Below are 17,144 nucleotides of genomic sequence, written 5' to 3'. Positions count from 1 at the left end.
CCAATCAAAACCCACCTCGAACCCCCCAAACCGCATGCAGAGTCATCCCCAGCAGCAGCCAGTGGGAGCGAGCGCTGCTGGAACGTCATTAGTTGCTGGGCAGACCCGGCTCAAACTGAGCCATCACCGAGATCAGCCAATCGACTCGTTTGGGGGACACGTCGGAGCTCCGGGACACTGGATCCCCGTTTTTTGGTTCAGCTGAGCTCCGGGACCTCTGGATGCCCGTTTTTGGGCGCCTCTGAGCTCCCACCTCCCCCGCACCCCACGGACCCTCAGAACTCCCCACCCCCGGGGCTGCAGCGCCTCAAACGACCTTCAGCCAATCAAAAAGCGTTGGCCCATCCTGCGACCAATCAGAGTGCATCTTTCTGATGACTCATCGGTTGCCGGGAAGACGCGAGGAAAAACGAGCCCCCAGCTTTACCTTAAGCCAATCAGAGCGCGTCCAAAACACCCCAAAACGGCCCCGCCCGGCTGGTTTTGGGGTGTCAGTCCCTGCCCGGCGCTGGGGATGGAGCGTGTGTGGGGACCTGGGGCCGTACTGGTGGTACTGGTGGTGCTGGGAGCCCCCCCGGCTGCAGGCGAGGAGCTCTCGGGTGAGCGTGGGGGGCGGGAAGGGACGAAAGGGGGGATAAAAAAGGGGATGGGAGCCACAAAAGTGAGTGCGAGGGGGCTTGGAACCCCCGGAATTAGTGGGAGGAGAGTGGGAGCCCCAAACTTAGAAAGGTGGGGGTCTGGGGATTGGGAGGAGGGTGGGAGAGGGGGAAAAGGGGGTGGGAGAGCAGGAAGAGGGGTGGCAGGGGGGTCCCTCGGTGTCCCTCATCACTGGAGCCCTGCAGCGGTTCCCTGGGGCTCTGGAGGGGTCGTATCCGCACTGAGGGTGTCCCCAACCCCCCTCTCCATCCCCGGGGGGCTGATGGGGGTTCCCCCCCAGCCAAGAGCCGGTGCTGCGGCGGCCGTGGGGCAGAGGGGGATGGGAAAGGGGGATCCGGAGTCTTCTGAGCTCCCAACCTGCTGTGGGGGGCTGGGGGCTGGAGGGGGGTAACACGAGGCACCCCCTGACCCGTGTCCTGCACACACAGGGATGTTCCAGGAGATGATTAAATTCGAGTGTCACTTCATCAACGGCACCGAGCGGGTGAGGTTGGTGGTGAGGAACATCTACAACCGGCAGCAGTACGCCCACTTCGACAGCGATGTGGGGATCTATATGGGAGACACCCCGGATGGGGAGAAGGCGGCCAGGTACTGGAACAGCGTACAGGAAAGGCTGGAGCACCTGCGGGCTGCGGTGGACACGTTCTGCCGGCACAACTACAAGGTGTCCACCCGGTTCCTTGTGAACCGCAGAGGTGAGTGCGAGGCAGAGCGGGTCCCCTCGGGAATTCCCCTGCCCCGGGAACGACCCTGGAGCCCCTCAAACCCTCCCTTGGAATCACCCCTGACCCCTCAGCCCTCCCTGTGCCCATCCCCGTGGCCTTATGCCCCCTCCCAGTGCCCCCTAATCCATCCCAGTCTCTCCCAGTGCCCCCCATTCCATTCCGATCCATCCCAGTTTTTCCCAGTGTCCCCCAGTCCATCCCAGTCTCTCCCCGTGCTCCCCCGCGTCTCCGCCCCGCTAGGGCCACGGCTCTCCCTCCCCTCAGCCAATCAAAGTGCGTCTCTCTAATGACTCATCAGTTGCCGGGCAGACCCGCAGCGCAGAGTTCCCTCTTCAAGACTGTCCCGCTCGGGTCCTTCCCAGTCCTTCCCAGTCATTCCCAGTCTCTCTCATTCCATTCCCAGTCACTCCCACTCATTCTCAGTCCCTCCCAGTCATTCCCACACCCTCTCAATCCATTCCCAGTCTTTCTCAGTTCACTCCCACACCTCCCAACTCTCTTCCCAGTGCCCTCCCAGCTCATCCCCTTCTACCCTAGTCTATTCCCAGTCCCTCCCACTGCCATCCCAGTCCCTCCTAGTGCCACCCAAACCCCTACCAATGTCCTACAAACCCTCTCTCCTCTCTCCCAGTGCCCCCCAGCTCAGCCTAGTGTCTCCCCTTCTTGCCCAGTGCCCCCCAACTCAGCACAGTCTCTCCTGTCTCTCTCCCAGTGCCCCCCAGCGTGTCCATCTCGCTGGTGCCGTCGAGCTCCCAGCCCGGCCCCAGCCCCTGCTCTGCTCCGTGATGGATTTCTACCCTGCGCCGGTGCAGGTGAGGTGGTTCCAGGATGGGCAGGAGCTGCCGGAGCACGTGGTGGCCACCGACGTGGTCCCCAATGGGGACTGGACCTACCAGGTGCTGGTGATGCTGGAAATCCGCCCCCGGCGCGGGGTCACCTCCCCCTGCCAGGTGGAGCACGTCAGCCTGGAGCACCCCCTCAGCCGGCACTGGGCTACGGCCCGGCCCCCCCAGCATGGGGGGACACTGGCAGGGGGGTCAGGGGGCTGGGGGGGCACTAGGGACACTGGGAGGCACCATGGAGGGTGATGGAGAGGCTGAGGAGGAGGTTGGGGGGTCCTGGGAGGGATGGGAGGGGCTGTGGGGAGTCATAGGGGAGACTGGGAGGGAGTTTGGGGGAGCCTGGGAGGGATGGGAGGGAGGTTGGGGAGGGGCTTGGGGTGACCGGGATGGGGATGGGGAAGTTCTAGGTGGGCTGGGAAGGGACTGGGAGAGGTTCAGGGGATGTCCTGGGGGTGATGGGAGGGGGTTGGAGGCTCTTAAAGGGGATGGGAGAGACTTTGTGGATCCCCAAGGGGCTGGGAAGAGACAGGCAGGAGGTTTCAGGGGGTGCTGTGTGGGTTGGGGGAGACCAGGACAGGGTTTGTGAGGTCCTGGATAGTCTCTGGGAGGTTTAGGGGGTCCTGACTCCTCCGGCTCTCCCCAGAGATGCCACAGGACACCGTCCACAGCAAGATCCTGGTAGGGGTCGGGGGCTTCATTTTGGGTTTCATCTTCCTGACGCTGGGGCTCGGCTTCTACCTGCGGGAGAAGGTAAAGGGGGGGTCCCTGGGGGTCGTGTCCCCCTCTTCCCCAGAGCGCCCCACCCTTCTCTCACACCCTTTTCTCTCATCCACAGAGCTCCTGAGCTGCCGGCGGCCGCAGCCCCTCCCCGTGGCCTCGGGCCCAGCCGGGACCCCCTAATCCATCCCCGCCCGGAGTTTGGAGGGGTCGTGTGTCCCCCGGCCCTGCTTTTGTTCTCACACCAGCCCCCTGCTCCCAATGCTCCCAGTAAAGCTTCCCAGTTCTCTGCAGTCCTGCTTATTGGAGGACAATGAGGGGGCTGAAAAAATACTGGAAACAGGGGATTTGGCTACTCCGAGACCCAAAAAATCCTGGAGAAAGGTGGTTTGGGCACATCCAGAGCCCTAATATCCTGGGAACGGGGATGGGGGAGTGGGTTAGGTACTCCCAGACCCACAAAATCCAGGGAACGGAAGGTGATTGGCAGTCAGGGCTACTCAGAAGCTCACTTCCCTGTATTCAGGTCACCCGAAACTCCAATCCCCGAAATCCGGGACCCCCCAAAAACCCACCCTGGCGACCCCAAGCTGCGGGCAGGGTCAGCCCCAGCAGCAGCCAATGGGAGCCAGCGCTTTTGACGCGTCATCAGTTGCCGGGCAGACCCGGTCGAAACGGAGCCCCCACCGAGATCAGCCAATCGACTCGTTTGGGGGGCATATCGGAGCTCCGGGACACCTGGATCGCCGTTTTTGGGTTCAGCAGAGCTGCGAGACCTCTGGATGCACATTTTTGCGTACCACTGGGTTCCCACCTCCCCCGCACCCCACGGACCCCCCAGAACCCCCCACACCCGGGGCTGTAGCGCCTTGAACGGCCTCAGCCAATCAGGAAGCGCTCTTGAAGCCCTCGGCTAATCAGAGCACGTCTCTCTGATGACTCATCGGTTGCCGGGAAGACGCGAGGAAAAACGGGACCCAACTTTGCGCTCAGCCAATCAGAGCGCGTCCAAAACAGTCCAAAAACGGCCCCGCCCGGCTGGTTTTGGGTTGTCAGCACCTGCCCGGCGCTGGGGATGGAGCGTGGGCGGGGAGCTGGGACCGTACTGGTGGTACTGGTGGTGCTGGGAGGCCCCCCGGCTGCGGGCGAGGAGCTCTCAGGTGAGCGAGGGCGGCGGGAAGGCGGGAAAGAGGAGAGAAAAGAGGGGGTGGGAGCCCCAGAAGTGAGAGCGAGGGGGCTTGGAACCCCGGAATTAGTGGGAGGGGAGTGGGAACCCCAAAGTGAGCGCGGGAGGGTCTGGGGATTGGAGGGAAGCTGGGAAAGGGGTGGGAGAGGGGGGAAAAGGGGGGTGGGAGAGCAGGAAGAGGGATGCCAGAGGGGTCCCTCAGTGTCCCCCATCACTGGAGCCCTGCAGCGGTTTCCTGGGGCTCTGGGAGGCGGGGGGCGGATCCGCACTGTGGGGTCCCCAACCCTTCTGTCCATCCCCGAGGGGCTGATGGGGGAGTTCCCCCCAGCCAAGAGTCGATGCTGCGGCGGCCGTGGGGCGGGGGGGGTGGGAAAGGGAGGTCCAGGGTGGCGCCCTGAGCTCCCAACCTGCTGGCAGGGGCTCGGGGATGGTAGGGGGGACGTGGCACCCCTGACCCGTGTCCTTGTCACACAGGGGTGTTCCAGTTTCTAGGAAAGCACGAGTGTTACTTCATCAACGGCACCGAGCGTGTGAGGTTCGTGGAGAGGCTCATCTACAACCGGGAGCAGTTCGTGCACTTCGACAGTGATGTGGGGGTCTTTGTGGGGGACACCCCGAATGGGGAGATCCAGGCCAGGCAGTGGAACAACGACCAGGAAGGGTTGGAGCTCAGACGGGCTCAGGTGGACAGGCTCTGCCGGAACAACTATGAGGTGTCCACCCCGTTCAGTGTGAACCGCAGAGGTGAGTGCGGGACAGAGTGGGTCCCTCGGGAATTCCCCTGCCCCGGGAAGGACCCTGGAGCCACTGAAACCCTCCCTGGGAATCACCCTAGACCCCTCAGCCCTCCCTGTGCCCATCCCTGTGGCCTTGTGCCGCCCCCCAGTCCAATCCAGTCTCTTCCTATGCCCCCCAAGTCCATCCAAGTCTCTCCCATTGCCCCTTATTGCATTGCGATCCATCCCAGTTTTTCCCAGTGTCCCCAGTCCATCCCAGTCCATCCCAGTGCACCCCCGCGCCTCCACCCCACTGCTGCCACCGCTCTCCCTCCCCTCAGCCAATCAGAGCGCACCTTTCCAATGACTCATCGGTTGCCGGGCAGATCCGCAGCGTAGAGTTCCCCCACCACAACTCAGCCTCCTAGTCCCGTTCGGTTCCTTCCCAGTCCCTCCCAGTGATTCCCAGACCCACCCAGTCATTCCAAGAACCTCTCAGTCCATTCCCAGTCCTTCTCAGTTCACTCCCACATCTCCCAACTCTCCCCACTGTCCGCCCCATCCCCCACTCCATCCCCTTCTACCCCAGTCTATTCCGAGTCCATTCCAGTCATTTCCAGTCGCTCCCAGTCATTCCCAGACCCTCTCAGTCCACTCCCAGTCGTTCTCAATTCACTCCCACATCTCCCAGCTCTCTCCCAAGTGCCCCCTCAGCCCATCTCCTTCTACCCCAGTCAATTCCCAGTCCCTCCCAGGGCCATCCCAGTATCCCCCAGAGCCACCCAAATCCCTACCAATGTGCTACAAGACCTCTCCCCTCTGTCCCAGTCTCCCCCAGCTCAGCCCAGTGTCTCCCCCATCTCTCCCAGTGCCCCCCAGCGTGTCCATCTCGCTGGTGCCGTCGAGCTCCCAGCCCGGCCCCGGCCACCTGCTCTGCTCCGTGATGGATTTCTACCCTGTGCCGGTGCAGGTGAGGTGGTTCCAGGATGGGCAGGAGCTACCGGAGCACGTGGTGGCCACCGACGTGGTCCCCAACGGGGACTGGACCTACCAGGTGCTGGTGATGCTGGAAATCCCCCCCCGGCGCGGGGTCACCTACACCTGCCAGGTGGAGCACGTCAGCCTGGAGCACCCCCTCAGCCGGCACTGGGGTACGGCCCGGCCCCCCCAGCATGGGGGGACACTGGCAGGGGGGTCAGGGGGCTGAGGGAGCACTGGGGACATGGGGAGGCACTTTGGGGGGGCAATGGAGATGCTGAGGAGGTTGGGGTGTCCTGGGAGGGCTGAGAGGGGCTGTGGGGAGTCCTGGGGGTGACTGGGAGGGAGTTTGGGAGAGCCTGGGTGAGATGGGAGGGAGACTGGGGGGTGCTTGGAGTGACTGGGAGGGGGTTGGGGAAGTGCTGGGGGGCTGGGAAGGGACTGGGAGGGGTTTAGGGGGGTCCTGGGGGTGATGGGAGGGGGATTGGAGGTTCTTAAAGGGGATGGGAGGGGCTTTGTGGGATCCTGGAGGGGCTGGGAAGGGACTGGCAGGAGGTTTCAGGGGATGCTGGGTGGGCTTGGGGAGACCAGGGCAGGGTTTTCAGGGGGTCTCGGGTGGTCTCTGGGAGGTTTAGGGGGTCCTGATCCCCCCCGGTTCTCCCCAGAGATGCCACAGGACACCGTCCGCAGCAAGATCCTGGTGGGGGTCGGGGGCTTCGTGTTGGGTTTCATCTTCCTGGTGCTTGGGCTCGGCTTCTACCTGCGGGAGAAGGTAAAGGGGGGTCCCCGGGGGTCGTGTTCCCCCTTCCCCAGAGCATGTGAGCCCCCCCAGCCCGCTGTCACCCTCTTTTCTCTCCCCACAGAGCTCCTGAGCTGGTGGTGGCCGCAGCCCCTCCCCGTGGCCTTGGACCCAGCTGGGATCCCCCAGTCCATCCCCACCTGGAGTTTGGGGGGGTCGTGTGTCCCCCCCGGCCCTGCTTTTGTTCTCACACCAGCCACCTGCTGCTCCCAGTGCTCCCAGTAAAGCTTCCCGGTTCTCTGCAGTCCTGGTGTTGAAGAGCAGGTGCCCTCCCAAAGCACCCCCAGAATCAGCTTATCCAAACTGTACAATGGTTGGCACCCGTTGTCTTTCTGCTTCCAGGAGTGTGTATTTTTCTGCCATGTCTGGTTCAATGTTTTCACAGCTTATTGGCTCAAATTGTATCTGCTTTTTTAAAGAAAAAGGGGGAAGTGTTGGGATTTTTAGTGCAAATATAGAGGATATGCTGCAGCTCTGAGATCATAACCTTATGTTGCAATTGTGAAAACATGCTCTGTTGTTCTGATGGCCTTCTGATGGTACCAGGATGTGAAAGATCTCCCAAGAGAAGCAGTAGCAAAACTGGATATAGAAAACAGGGTCTCAGTACCGGCTATCGGAGTGGGAAAGGACATAAAGAATATTAAAGAGACAGAGCTGATAGAAGAGTATTGTTAGAAAACTGGATAAAAGACTGCCACTTGATTCCAATCAACGGCGCTCTCTGATCATCACATTGGTGTGCTGAGTCGTCCGTGCTCGCATGAAAACCCCCCAGGCAGGTGCCCTCCCAAAGGCCCCCAAACATCCCCAACATCCCCAGTGATGTCACCACTGTCCCTGTGATGTCACTGGTGTTCCCAATGATGTCACAGCTGTCCAGTTGATGTCATCACCATCCCTGTGATGTCACCAGACAGTTGTGATGTCAGTGGTCTCCAGTGATGTCACTGCTGTCCCCACAGATGTCACCACTCTCCCTGTGATGTCACTGATGTCCCCAGGGGTGGTCCCTGTGTCCCCAATGATGTCACCACTGCCCCTGTGATGTCACCACTGTCCCCAGTGATGTCACTGATGTCCCTGTGATGTCACCACTTTCCCAAGTGATGTCACTGATGTCCCTGTGATGTCACTAGTGTCCCCAGGGGTGTCCCCAGTGTCTCCAATGATTTCACCACTGTCCCTCTGATCTCACCGACAACCCCAATGATATCACTGCTGTTCCTGTGATGTCACCGCTGTCCACTGTGATGTGACTGGTGTCGCTATGATGTCACCCCTGTCCTTGTAAAGTCACCACTGTCCCCTCTGATGTCACTGATGTCTGTGTGACATCACAGCTGCCCCGTTGTTGTCACCAGTCCCCTGTAATGCCATTCGTCCTCAATGATGTCACTGATGTCACTGTGATGTCACCACTGTCCCCTGTGATGTAACCAATGTCCCTGATGATGTCACTAGTCTCTCTTTGATGTCACCGATGTCCTTGTGAAGTCACCAATGTCCCCTGTGATTTCACTGCTCTCCCTGTGATGTCACAACTGTCCCCAATGGTAACACCATGTCTCTGTGATGTCACCGATGTTCCTGTGATGTCATCGATGTCTCCTGTGATGTCACTGATAGTCCTGTGACATCACAGCTGTCCTTTTGTTGTCAACAGTCCCCTCTGAGGTCACTGGTCCCCACTGATGTCACCGATGTCCCTGTGATGTCACCAATGTCCCTGTGATGTCACTGGTCTCCAGTGATGTCACTGCTGTCCTCACAGGTGTCACCACTGTCCCCTGTGATGTCAATGGTGTCCCAGGGGTGGTCCCTGTGTCCCCAGTGATGTCACAGCTGCCCCTGTGATATCACCTCTGTCCACTGTAATGTCACAGGGGTCACTGTGATGTCACCCCTGTCCTTGTGAAGTCACCACTTTTCCCTCTGATGTCACCGATGTCCCTGTGACATCACAACTGTCCCTTTGTTGTCAGCAGTCCTCTGTTATGTCACTGGTCCCCAGTGATGTCATTGATGTCCCTGTGATGTCTCCAGTGTCACCAATCATGTCACTGGTGTCTCTGCAATGTCACCCCTGGCCTTGTGCAGTCACTGATGTCCCCTGTGGTGTCAAAGCTTCCCTTTATTGTTACCAGTCCCCTGTGATGTCACTGGTCCCCAATGATTTCACTGTTTTCCCAGTGATGTCACCACCGTCCCTTGTGATGTCACCAATGTCCTCTGTGATGTCAGGATCTCCCTGTGACATCATGGCTGTCCCTTTGTTTTCACCAGTCCCCTGTGATGTCATTGGTATTCAGTGGTGTAACCTCTACCCCTGTGATGTCAACACTGTCCCCAGTGACTTCAGCAATGTCCCCAATGATGTCACTGGTGTCTCTATAATGTCAACCCTGTGCTTGTGAAGTCATTGATGTCCCTGTGACATCACGGCTGTCCCTTTATTGTCAACAGTCTCATGCAATGTCATTGGTCTGCAGTGATGTCACCACTGTCCCCTGTGATGTCTCCCATGCCTCTGATGATGTCACTGGTGTCTCTGTGATGTCACCCCTGGCCTTGTGAAGTCATCGAGGTCCCCTGTGATGTCACAAATGTCCCAATTGATGTCACTGGTGTCTCTTGGGTGTCATCACTGTCCCCTGTGATGTCAACAATGTCCCCAATGATGTCACTGGTGTCTCTGTGATGTCACTGTGCCAAGCTGTGGCACCATGGTCCCGTCATGTCACCAATGTCAGTGATGTCCCTGTGACATCATGGCCGTTCCTTTGTTGTCAACAGTCCCTTGTGATGTCACTGGTCCCCAGTGATGTCACTGCTGTCTCTCTGATGTCACTACTGTCCCCAGCAGTGGCACCATGTCCCTGTGAGGTCACCAATGTCTCTGTGATGCCTTTTACTTCACTGATGTCCCTGTGACATCACAGCTGTCCCTTTGTTTTCACCAGTACCCTGATGATGGTCCTCAGTGATGTCACTGCTGTCTCTGTGATTTCATCCCTGTCCCTGTGATGTCATTGATTTCCCTGTGGCATTGCTTCTGTCCCTTTGTATTCACCATTCCCTCGTATATTTCGCTGTTCCTCTGTGATTTCACCGATGTCCCTGTGATGTCACCACTGTTCCCTGTGATGTCAGCAATGTCCCAGATGATGTCACTGGTGTCTCTGTGATGTCATCCCTGTCCTTGTGAAGTCACTGATGTCCCCTGTGATGTCACTCATGTCCCTGTGACAACAGGGCTTAACCTTTGTTCTCATTAGTCCTCTGCAATGTCACTGGTCCCCAATGATATCACTGTGGTCCCTCTTATGCCACCACTGACGTCAGCGCTGGTACCTTGTCCCTGTGATTTCTCCAATGTCCCTGTGATATCACCCGTCCTTTGTGATGTCACCACTGTCCCCTGTGATGTCACTGTTGACCCTTGTGATGTCAGCAATGTCCCTGATGATATAAATGGTGTCTCTGTGATGTCACCCCTGTGCTTGTGATTCCACCACTGTGCCCACCGGTGGCATCATGTCCCTGTGACGTGACCGGTCCCCAATGATGTCACTGATGTCCCTGTGACATCACGGCTGTCCCTTTCTTGTGACCAGTCCCCTGTGATGTCACTGACCCTAATGATATCACTCATGTCCCCCTGATGTCACCACTGTCCCCTGTGATTCAACAATGTCTCTGATGATGTCACTGCTCTCTGTCATGTCATCTTTGTGTTTGTGATGTCACCAATGTCCATGTGACTTCACTGCTTTACCTTTTTTGTCAGCAGCCCCCTGTTATGTCACTGGTCCCCAGTGATGTCACCCATGTCACTTTGATGTCATCAATATCCTCGATGATGTCATTGTTGTCTCTGTAATTTCAACCCTGCCCTTGTGAAGTCACCAGTGTCCTATTTGATGTCATTGATTTCCCTGTGACATCACAGCTATCCTTTCATTGTCCCCTGTGATGCCACTGGTCCCCAATGATGTCACCACTGTCTTCAGCAGTGTCACCATGTCCCTGTGATATTAATGATTTCCTGGTGACATCATGTCTGTCCTCTTGTTTTCACCAGTCACCTGTGATGTCACTGGTCCCCAGTGATGTCACTGCTGTCCTTGTGGTGTCAGCACTGTGTCCAACAATGGCACCTTGTCCCCGTTATGTCACTGATATCATTGTGATGTCACCAGACCCCTATGATGTCACCGATGTCCCTGTTATATCACCTATGTCACCGATGTCACCGATGATGTCACTGGTGTCTCTGTGAGGTCACCCCTGGCCTTGTGCAGTCACTGATGTACCCTGTGACATCACAGCTTTCCCATTGTTGTCACCATTCCCTGTTTATGTCACTGGTCCCCAGTGATGTCACCGATGTCCCTGTGACATCACGGCTTTCTCATTGTTGTCACCAGTCCTCTGTTATGCCACTGGTTTCCAATGACATCACTGCTGTCTCTGTGATGTCACCACTGACCCCAGCGGTGGTTCCACTGTCCCCATGATGTCCCTGATTTCCTTGTGATATAAGGGCTTTCCTTTTTTGTCACCGGTCCCTTGTGATGTTACTGGTCCCCAGTGATGTCACCAATGTCCTTGTGAAATCACCGATGTCCCCTGTGATGTCAGTGATTTCCCTGTGATACCACACCTGTCCCTTTGTTTTCAACAGTCTCCTGTGATGTCACTGATCCCAGTGATGTCACCTATGTCCCTGTGATGTCACCACTGTCCCCTGTGATGTCATTGATATTTCCAAGATGTCACTGATGTCTCTTTGATGTCAGCCATGCACTTGTGATGTCACTGATATCCCATGTGATATCACTGATGTCCTTGTGACATCTCAACTGTCTCTTTGTTTTCGCCACTTCCCTGTGATGTCACTCATCCCCAGTGATTTCATCCATGTCTCTTTCATTAGAGTTAGGGTTAGGGTTAGAGATAAGGGTTAGGCTTAAGGGTTAGGGTTAGGGTTTAGGAATTACTGTTTAGGGTTTGGGTTTGGGTTAAGGGTTAGGGTAAGGGTTAGTGTGTTAGGGTTTAGGGTTAGGCTTAGGCTTACGTTTAGGCTTAGGTTTTAGGGTTAGTGTTGGGGCTTAGGAGTTAGGGTTATGGCTAGGGGTAAGGGTTAGGTTAGAGTTAGGTTTTCAGTAATGTTTGGGTTAGAGTAAGGGATAGGGTTACGGTTTGGGTTTAGGGTTTAGCTTTACGTTCAGATTTAGATCTTTTTTTAAGGTTAGGTCTAGAGTTCAGTGCTGTCTAAGATACCTCCCAGTCCAAAGGTGACTACACACAAAGCTCTTGCTCTTTGTGTAGTGCTGAGCATGACAAAAGAACTGCACTGGAGAGACAGAGGCTCAGGGCTTTCTTTCCTGGGTGCAATGCCAGTTGTTTGCTTGTAGGGACGCTGGGCTGAAACTGCCGTCTGACAGCCAAAATTCCATACGGATGAAGAAAACTCCCTGACCAAAGGTGCTCGCACAGAAAGCTCTTCCTCTTTATACAGAGCCAAGAGAAGCGCCCCAACTGCACTGGGTAGATGGTGAGTCAGGGCTAGGGTGAGTGTTCGAGGCTATGATTAAAGGTCAGGGTTAGCGTAAGGGTTAGGGTTAGGTTTAAAGTTAGGTTTAGGTTAGGGTTAGAGCTTAGGTAACATTTGGGTCAGAGAAAGGGATAGACTTCAGGTTAGGGTTTAGGTAATGTTTTTGTTAGGATTAGGTTTAGGGTTAGGGTTATGGTTAGGGTTAGGATTAGATAACGTTTGGGTTAGAGTAAGGGATATGGTTACGGTTATGGGTTAGGGGTTAGGTTTTAGATGTTTTTTCATATTAGGTCTAGGGTTCAGTACTGTCTAAGATACCTCCCAGTCCAAAGGTGCACGCACAGAAAGCTCTTGCTCTTTGTGTAGTGCCGAGAGTGGTGCACAAATTGCACTCAGTAGATGGTGAGTCACAGTTAATGTGAGGTATTGGGATTTAGGGTTAAGGTTTCAGATGGGGTTAGGGTTAGAGTTAGGATTAGGTTAGGTTTAGGATTTAGGTAATGTTTGGGTTAGAGTAAGGGATAGTTTTATGGTTAGGGGTTAGGGTTTAGTGTTAGGTTTAGGTTTAGAGTTTTTTTAAGTTTAGGTCTAGGGTTCAGTACAGATGAAGATACCTCCCAGACAAAGGTGCCTGCACACAAAGCTCTTACTCTTTGTGCAGTGCCGAGAGTGGCGCAGCAACTGCACTTGAGAGACGCAGACTCAGGGATTTCTTTCCTGGGTGGAAGGGCAGTCATTCTCTTGTAGGAGTGCTGGGCTGAAATGGCCGTCCCACAGTGGGACACATTTGCTTGTTCTAACGAAAAAAGGAACTGAGCATTGAATGTTTTCCTTCCCCTCCTTCCTCACTTTGTGGGAGGGATGTTGAATGGGCAGGTTGGCCTTTCCTTAGTTGATTGAGCAACAAAAAAGAACTGGTCAGGGACTCAGATTCCAGACTGATGGCCCTCCAAGTCGGCGGGGAGGGATCAGGAGGGTTTCTTTTGTTTTCTTTTCTTTTCCCTCTCCTGGGAAATAGGACACTTCATTGTTGCCTGAACTGAGACAAGGTGTGGGTTGGAAAATCTCCAAGGTTTCTTCTCAGCCTGGCCACTTGGCTCTAGTGTACCTGCACCCTGTTTTCTGCCTTTAGCCCAGACTTGCTCAGACTTCATCAGAGAGGAACTGTTTGGAAAGGAGGTCACACTTTTTTTCCTCATCTGCTCCCATGTTTTTGGCAGTCGTTTTTTGTTGTTTTTTTTTTTTTTTTTTTTAATACACATCAAGGAAAAGGGGAAGTCACACAGCCAGCCACAGACAGCGTGAGTTTTCTTGGGAAGAACCCCTTCTCTCCTCTTTCCCCTTCTCGGTGTGGGGGAAAATCTCTATTTTGGGCTTCTCCTGCACCCCTGGGGACCCCTCATGGCAACCGCCGTATCCAACAGCACCCCTGCTGGACACCAGTGTACACTGCAGGTTCTGCTCCTCCACTGATCCAACAGCGCTCCCTGCTGACTGGGGTTCCAATTGCACCAAAAAAGTGCAAACTGATCTGCTCACTTGTTTGTTTGAAGGAGACTTTTGGGTAAAGGATTATTGTTTGGTTTTTTCCTTCTGTTCTTTCATTGTTCTGCCAATACACATATATCCAGCCCAGCATTCCTACAAGAGAACGACTGCCGTTCCACCCAGGAAAGAAAGCCCTGAGTCTGCGTCTCTCAAATGCAGTTGCTGCGCCACTCTCGGCACTGCACAAAGAGCAAGAGCTTTTTGTGCACGCACCTTTGTCTGGGAGGTATCTTCATCTGTACTGAACCCTAGACCTAAACTTAAAAAAACCTCTAAACCTAAACCTAAAACTAAATCCTAGCCCCAACCGTAAAACTATGCCTTACTCTCACCCAAATGTTACCTAAACCCTAACCCTAACCTAATCCTAACCCTAAACTTAACCCTAACTGTTATCTTAACCCTAAATCCCAATACCTCACATTAACTCTAACTGTGAATAACCACCTATTGAGTGCAATTTGTGCACCACTCTTGGCACTAACACAAAGAGCAAGAGCTTTCTGTGCATGCAACTTTGGACTGCGAGGTATCTTAGACATTGAACACTATACCTACACTTCAAAAAAACTGATCCTAAACCTAAAAATAACCCCTAACCCCTAACCATAAACCTATCCCATACTCCAACCTAAACGCTGCCTACACCCTAATCCTATTCTAATTGTATCCCTAACCTTACCCCTAACACTTACCCTAACCTTTAATCATAGTCCGGAACATTAACCCTAACCTTGACTCAGTATCGGTCTGCTGCAGTTGGTGTGCAACTTTCAGCACTACACAAAGAGCAAGAGCTTTCTGTGCGTGCACTTTTGGACTGGGAGGTGTCTTAAACAGTACTGAACCCTAGATCTCATATTAAAAAAAAAAAATCTAAACCTAAAACCCTAACCCATAACCATAACTCTATCCCTTACTCTACCCCAAATGTTATCTAAACAATAACCTTAACCTAATCCTAACTCTAACCCTAAACCTAACATAACCCTAACCTTAACTTTAAACCGAACCCTAACCAAAACATTACCTAAACCCTAACCTTAACTCTAACCCAAACGTTACCTCAGCCCTAATCCTAACCATTTAAACAAAACCCTAACCCTTACGCTAACCCTAACCTTTAATCATATCCCCAAATACTAACCCTAACCCTGACTCACCATCTACCCAGTGCAGTTGGGGTGCCTCTCTCAGCACTGGAAAAAGAGGAAGAGTTTTCTTTGTGAGCCCCTTTGGTTAGGAAGTTTTCTTCGTCCTTATGGAATTTTGGCTGTCAGACGGCAGTATCAGCTGAGCGTCCCTACAAGCAAAGGAATGGCATTGCACCCAGGAAAGAAAGCCCTGAGCCTCTGTCTCTCCAGTGCAGTTGTTGCGTCATGCTCGGCACTACACAAAGAGCAAGAGCTTTCTGTGTGTGCACCTTTGGACTGGGAAGAATCTTAGACAGCACTGAACCCTAGACCTAAACTTAAAAAAAGGCCTAAATCTAATCCTAATCCTAAAACCTAAACACTAACCGTAACCCTATGCCTTACTCTAGCCAAAACATTGCCTAAAACCTAACCCTAACCTAACCCTAACCTCTAACACTAACCCTTACCCCTAATCCCTAACCCTAACCCTAAAACCTAAGCCTAAACGTAAGCCTAAGCCTAAACCCTAACCCCCAATGCTAACCCTAACGCTAAACCCTAACCCAAACCCTAAACCCCAAACCCTAAACCCTAAACAATAACCTCTTACCTTAACACTGACCCCTAACAATAACCCTAAAACCTAAACGTAAACCTAAGCCTAAGCCTAACCCTAACCCTAATGAAAGGGACATTGGTGCAATCGCAGGGGATTGGTGAAAACAAAGAGATAGTTGTGATGTCACAGGGACATTGGTGACATCCCATGACATCAGTGACATCACAAGTACATGACTGACATCAAAGAGACATCAGTGACATCATTGGGGATATTGGTGACATGACAGGGGACGGTGGTGACATCACAGGGACATGGGTGACATCACTGGGTACCAGTGACATCACAGGGGACTACTGACAACAAAAGGAAAGCAGTGATGTCACATGAACATGGGTGACATCAAAGGGGACATTGGTGACTTCACAAGTACAAGCATGACATGACAGAGACACCAGTGACATCATCAGAGACATTGTTGACATCACAGGGGACAGTGGTGACATCAGGGGGACATGAGTGATATCATTGGGGTCAGTGACATCACAGGGCACTAGTCACAAGAAAGGGACAGCCGTGATGTCACAGGGACATCGGTGAAATCACAGGGACATGATGCCACCGGTGGGCACAGTGGTGGAATCATAGGAACAGCAGTGCCATCACTGGGGACCACAAAGTGACAGGTGACAACAAAGGGACAGCCGTGATGTCACAGGGACATCAATGACATCACATGGGACATAGGTAACTTCACAAGTACAGGGGTGACATCACAGAGACACCATTTATATAATTGGGGATATTGCTGACATCACAAGGGCCAACAGTGACATCACAGGGGACTGGTGACATCACAAAGGACTGGTGACATTACAGGGACATTGGAGAAATCACAGGGACAAGGTGCCACCACTGATGTCAGTGGTGGCATAAGAGGGACTGCAGTGATAACATTGGGGTCCAGTGACATCACAGGGACATCGGTGACATTGGGGACCAGTGACAGCACAGAGAACTGGTGAAAACAAAGGGACAGTTGTGATATCACAGTGACATCAGTGACATCAATGGGGACATTGGTGACTTCACAAGGACAAGGGTGACATTATAGAGACAGCAGTGACATAATCAGAAACATTGGTGAAACCACAGGGGACAATGGTGACACCACAGAGATTGCAGTGACATCGAGATTGCAGTGACATCATTGGGGACCAGTGACATCACAGGGGACTGCTGACAACAAAGGGACAGCTGTGATGTCACAGGGACTTCGGTAACATCATCGAAGACGTGGGTGACATCACAGGGGACTGTGGTGACATCACAGGGGACTGTGGTGACTTCACAAGGCCTGGGTGGCATCACAGAGATACCAGTGACATCATTGAAGACATGGGTGACATCACAGGGGACTGTGGTGACATCACAGGGACAGCAGAGAAATCTTTGGGGACCAGTGACATCTGTAACAGGGTGAGTTCAAAAGGATGCCAAGATTGAAAACCAAGACATTGCTGTGAACTCAAAAATAAAACCCAATGTTTATTGCAAAAGGTGGTCAGCAGAAAAGAAAAAGAAATGGGCACCCGAGAGAAAGAGAACAATAAGAATATGAAACACCTGACTCACACAGGTGTCACTAAGAAAGTTATCTCACCCACTCCCGATATCATAGAAACCCCTACAGCAGCTGCGTCCCCCGGAGGGGGATG

General features: G+C 53.9%; 1 protein-coding gene across 1 annotated transcript; it reads left to right on the top strand.

The window, feature by feature from the left end:
* Positions 1 to 514: 514 nt before the first annotated feature.
* Positions 515 to 6,596, top strand: LOC126644215 (uncharacterized; the record flags this gene model as incomplete). Its single annotated transcript, XM_050323276.1, is given in 9 exon segments — positions 515 to 599; positions 1,086 to 1,355; positions 2,098 to 2,151; positions 2,154 to 2,377; positions 2,870 to 2,977; positions 3,903 to 4,104; positions 4,605 to 4,874; positions 5,716 to 5,997; positions 6,490 to 6,596. Coding segments are annotated over 9 exon segments (1,602 nt in total), but the record flags the coding sequence as incomplete, so codon positions are not given.
* Positions 6,597 to 17,144: the final 10,548 nt, after the last annotated feature.

This window comes from Myiozetetes cayanensis, unplaced genomic scaffold (assembly GCF_022539395.1).
Source record: "Myiozetetes cayanensis isolate MyiCay16 unplaced genomic scaffold, myiCay2020 scf295, whole genome shotgun sequence".
Taxonomy (NCBI): Eukaryota; Metazoa; Chordata; class Aves; order Passeriformes; family Tyrannidae; genus Myiozetetes; species Myiozetetes cayanensis.
This window is presented reverse-complemented; position numbering and strand designations above follow the sequence as displayed.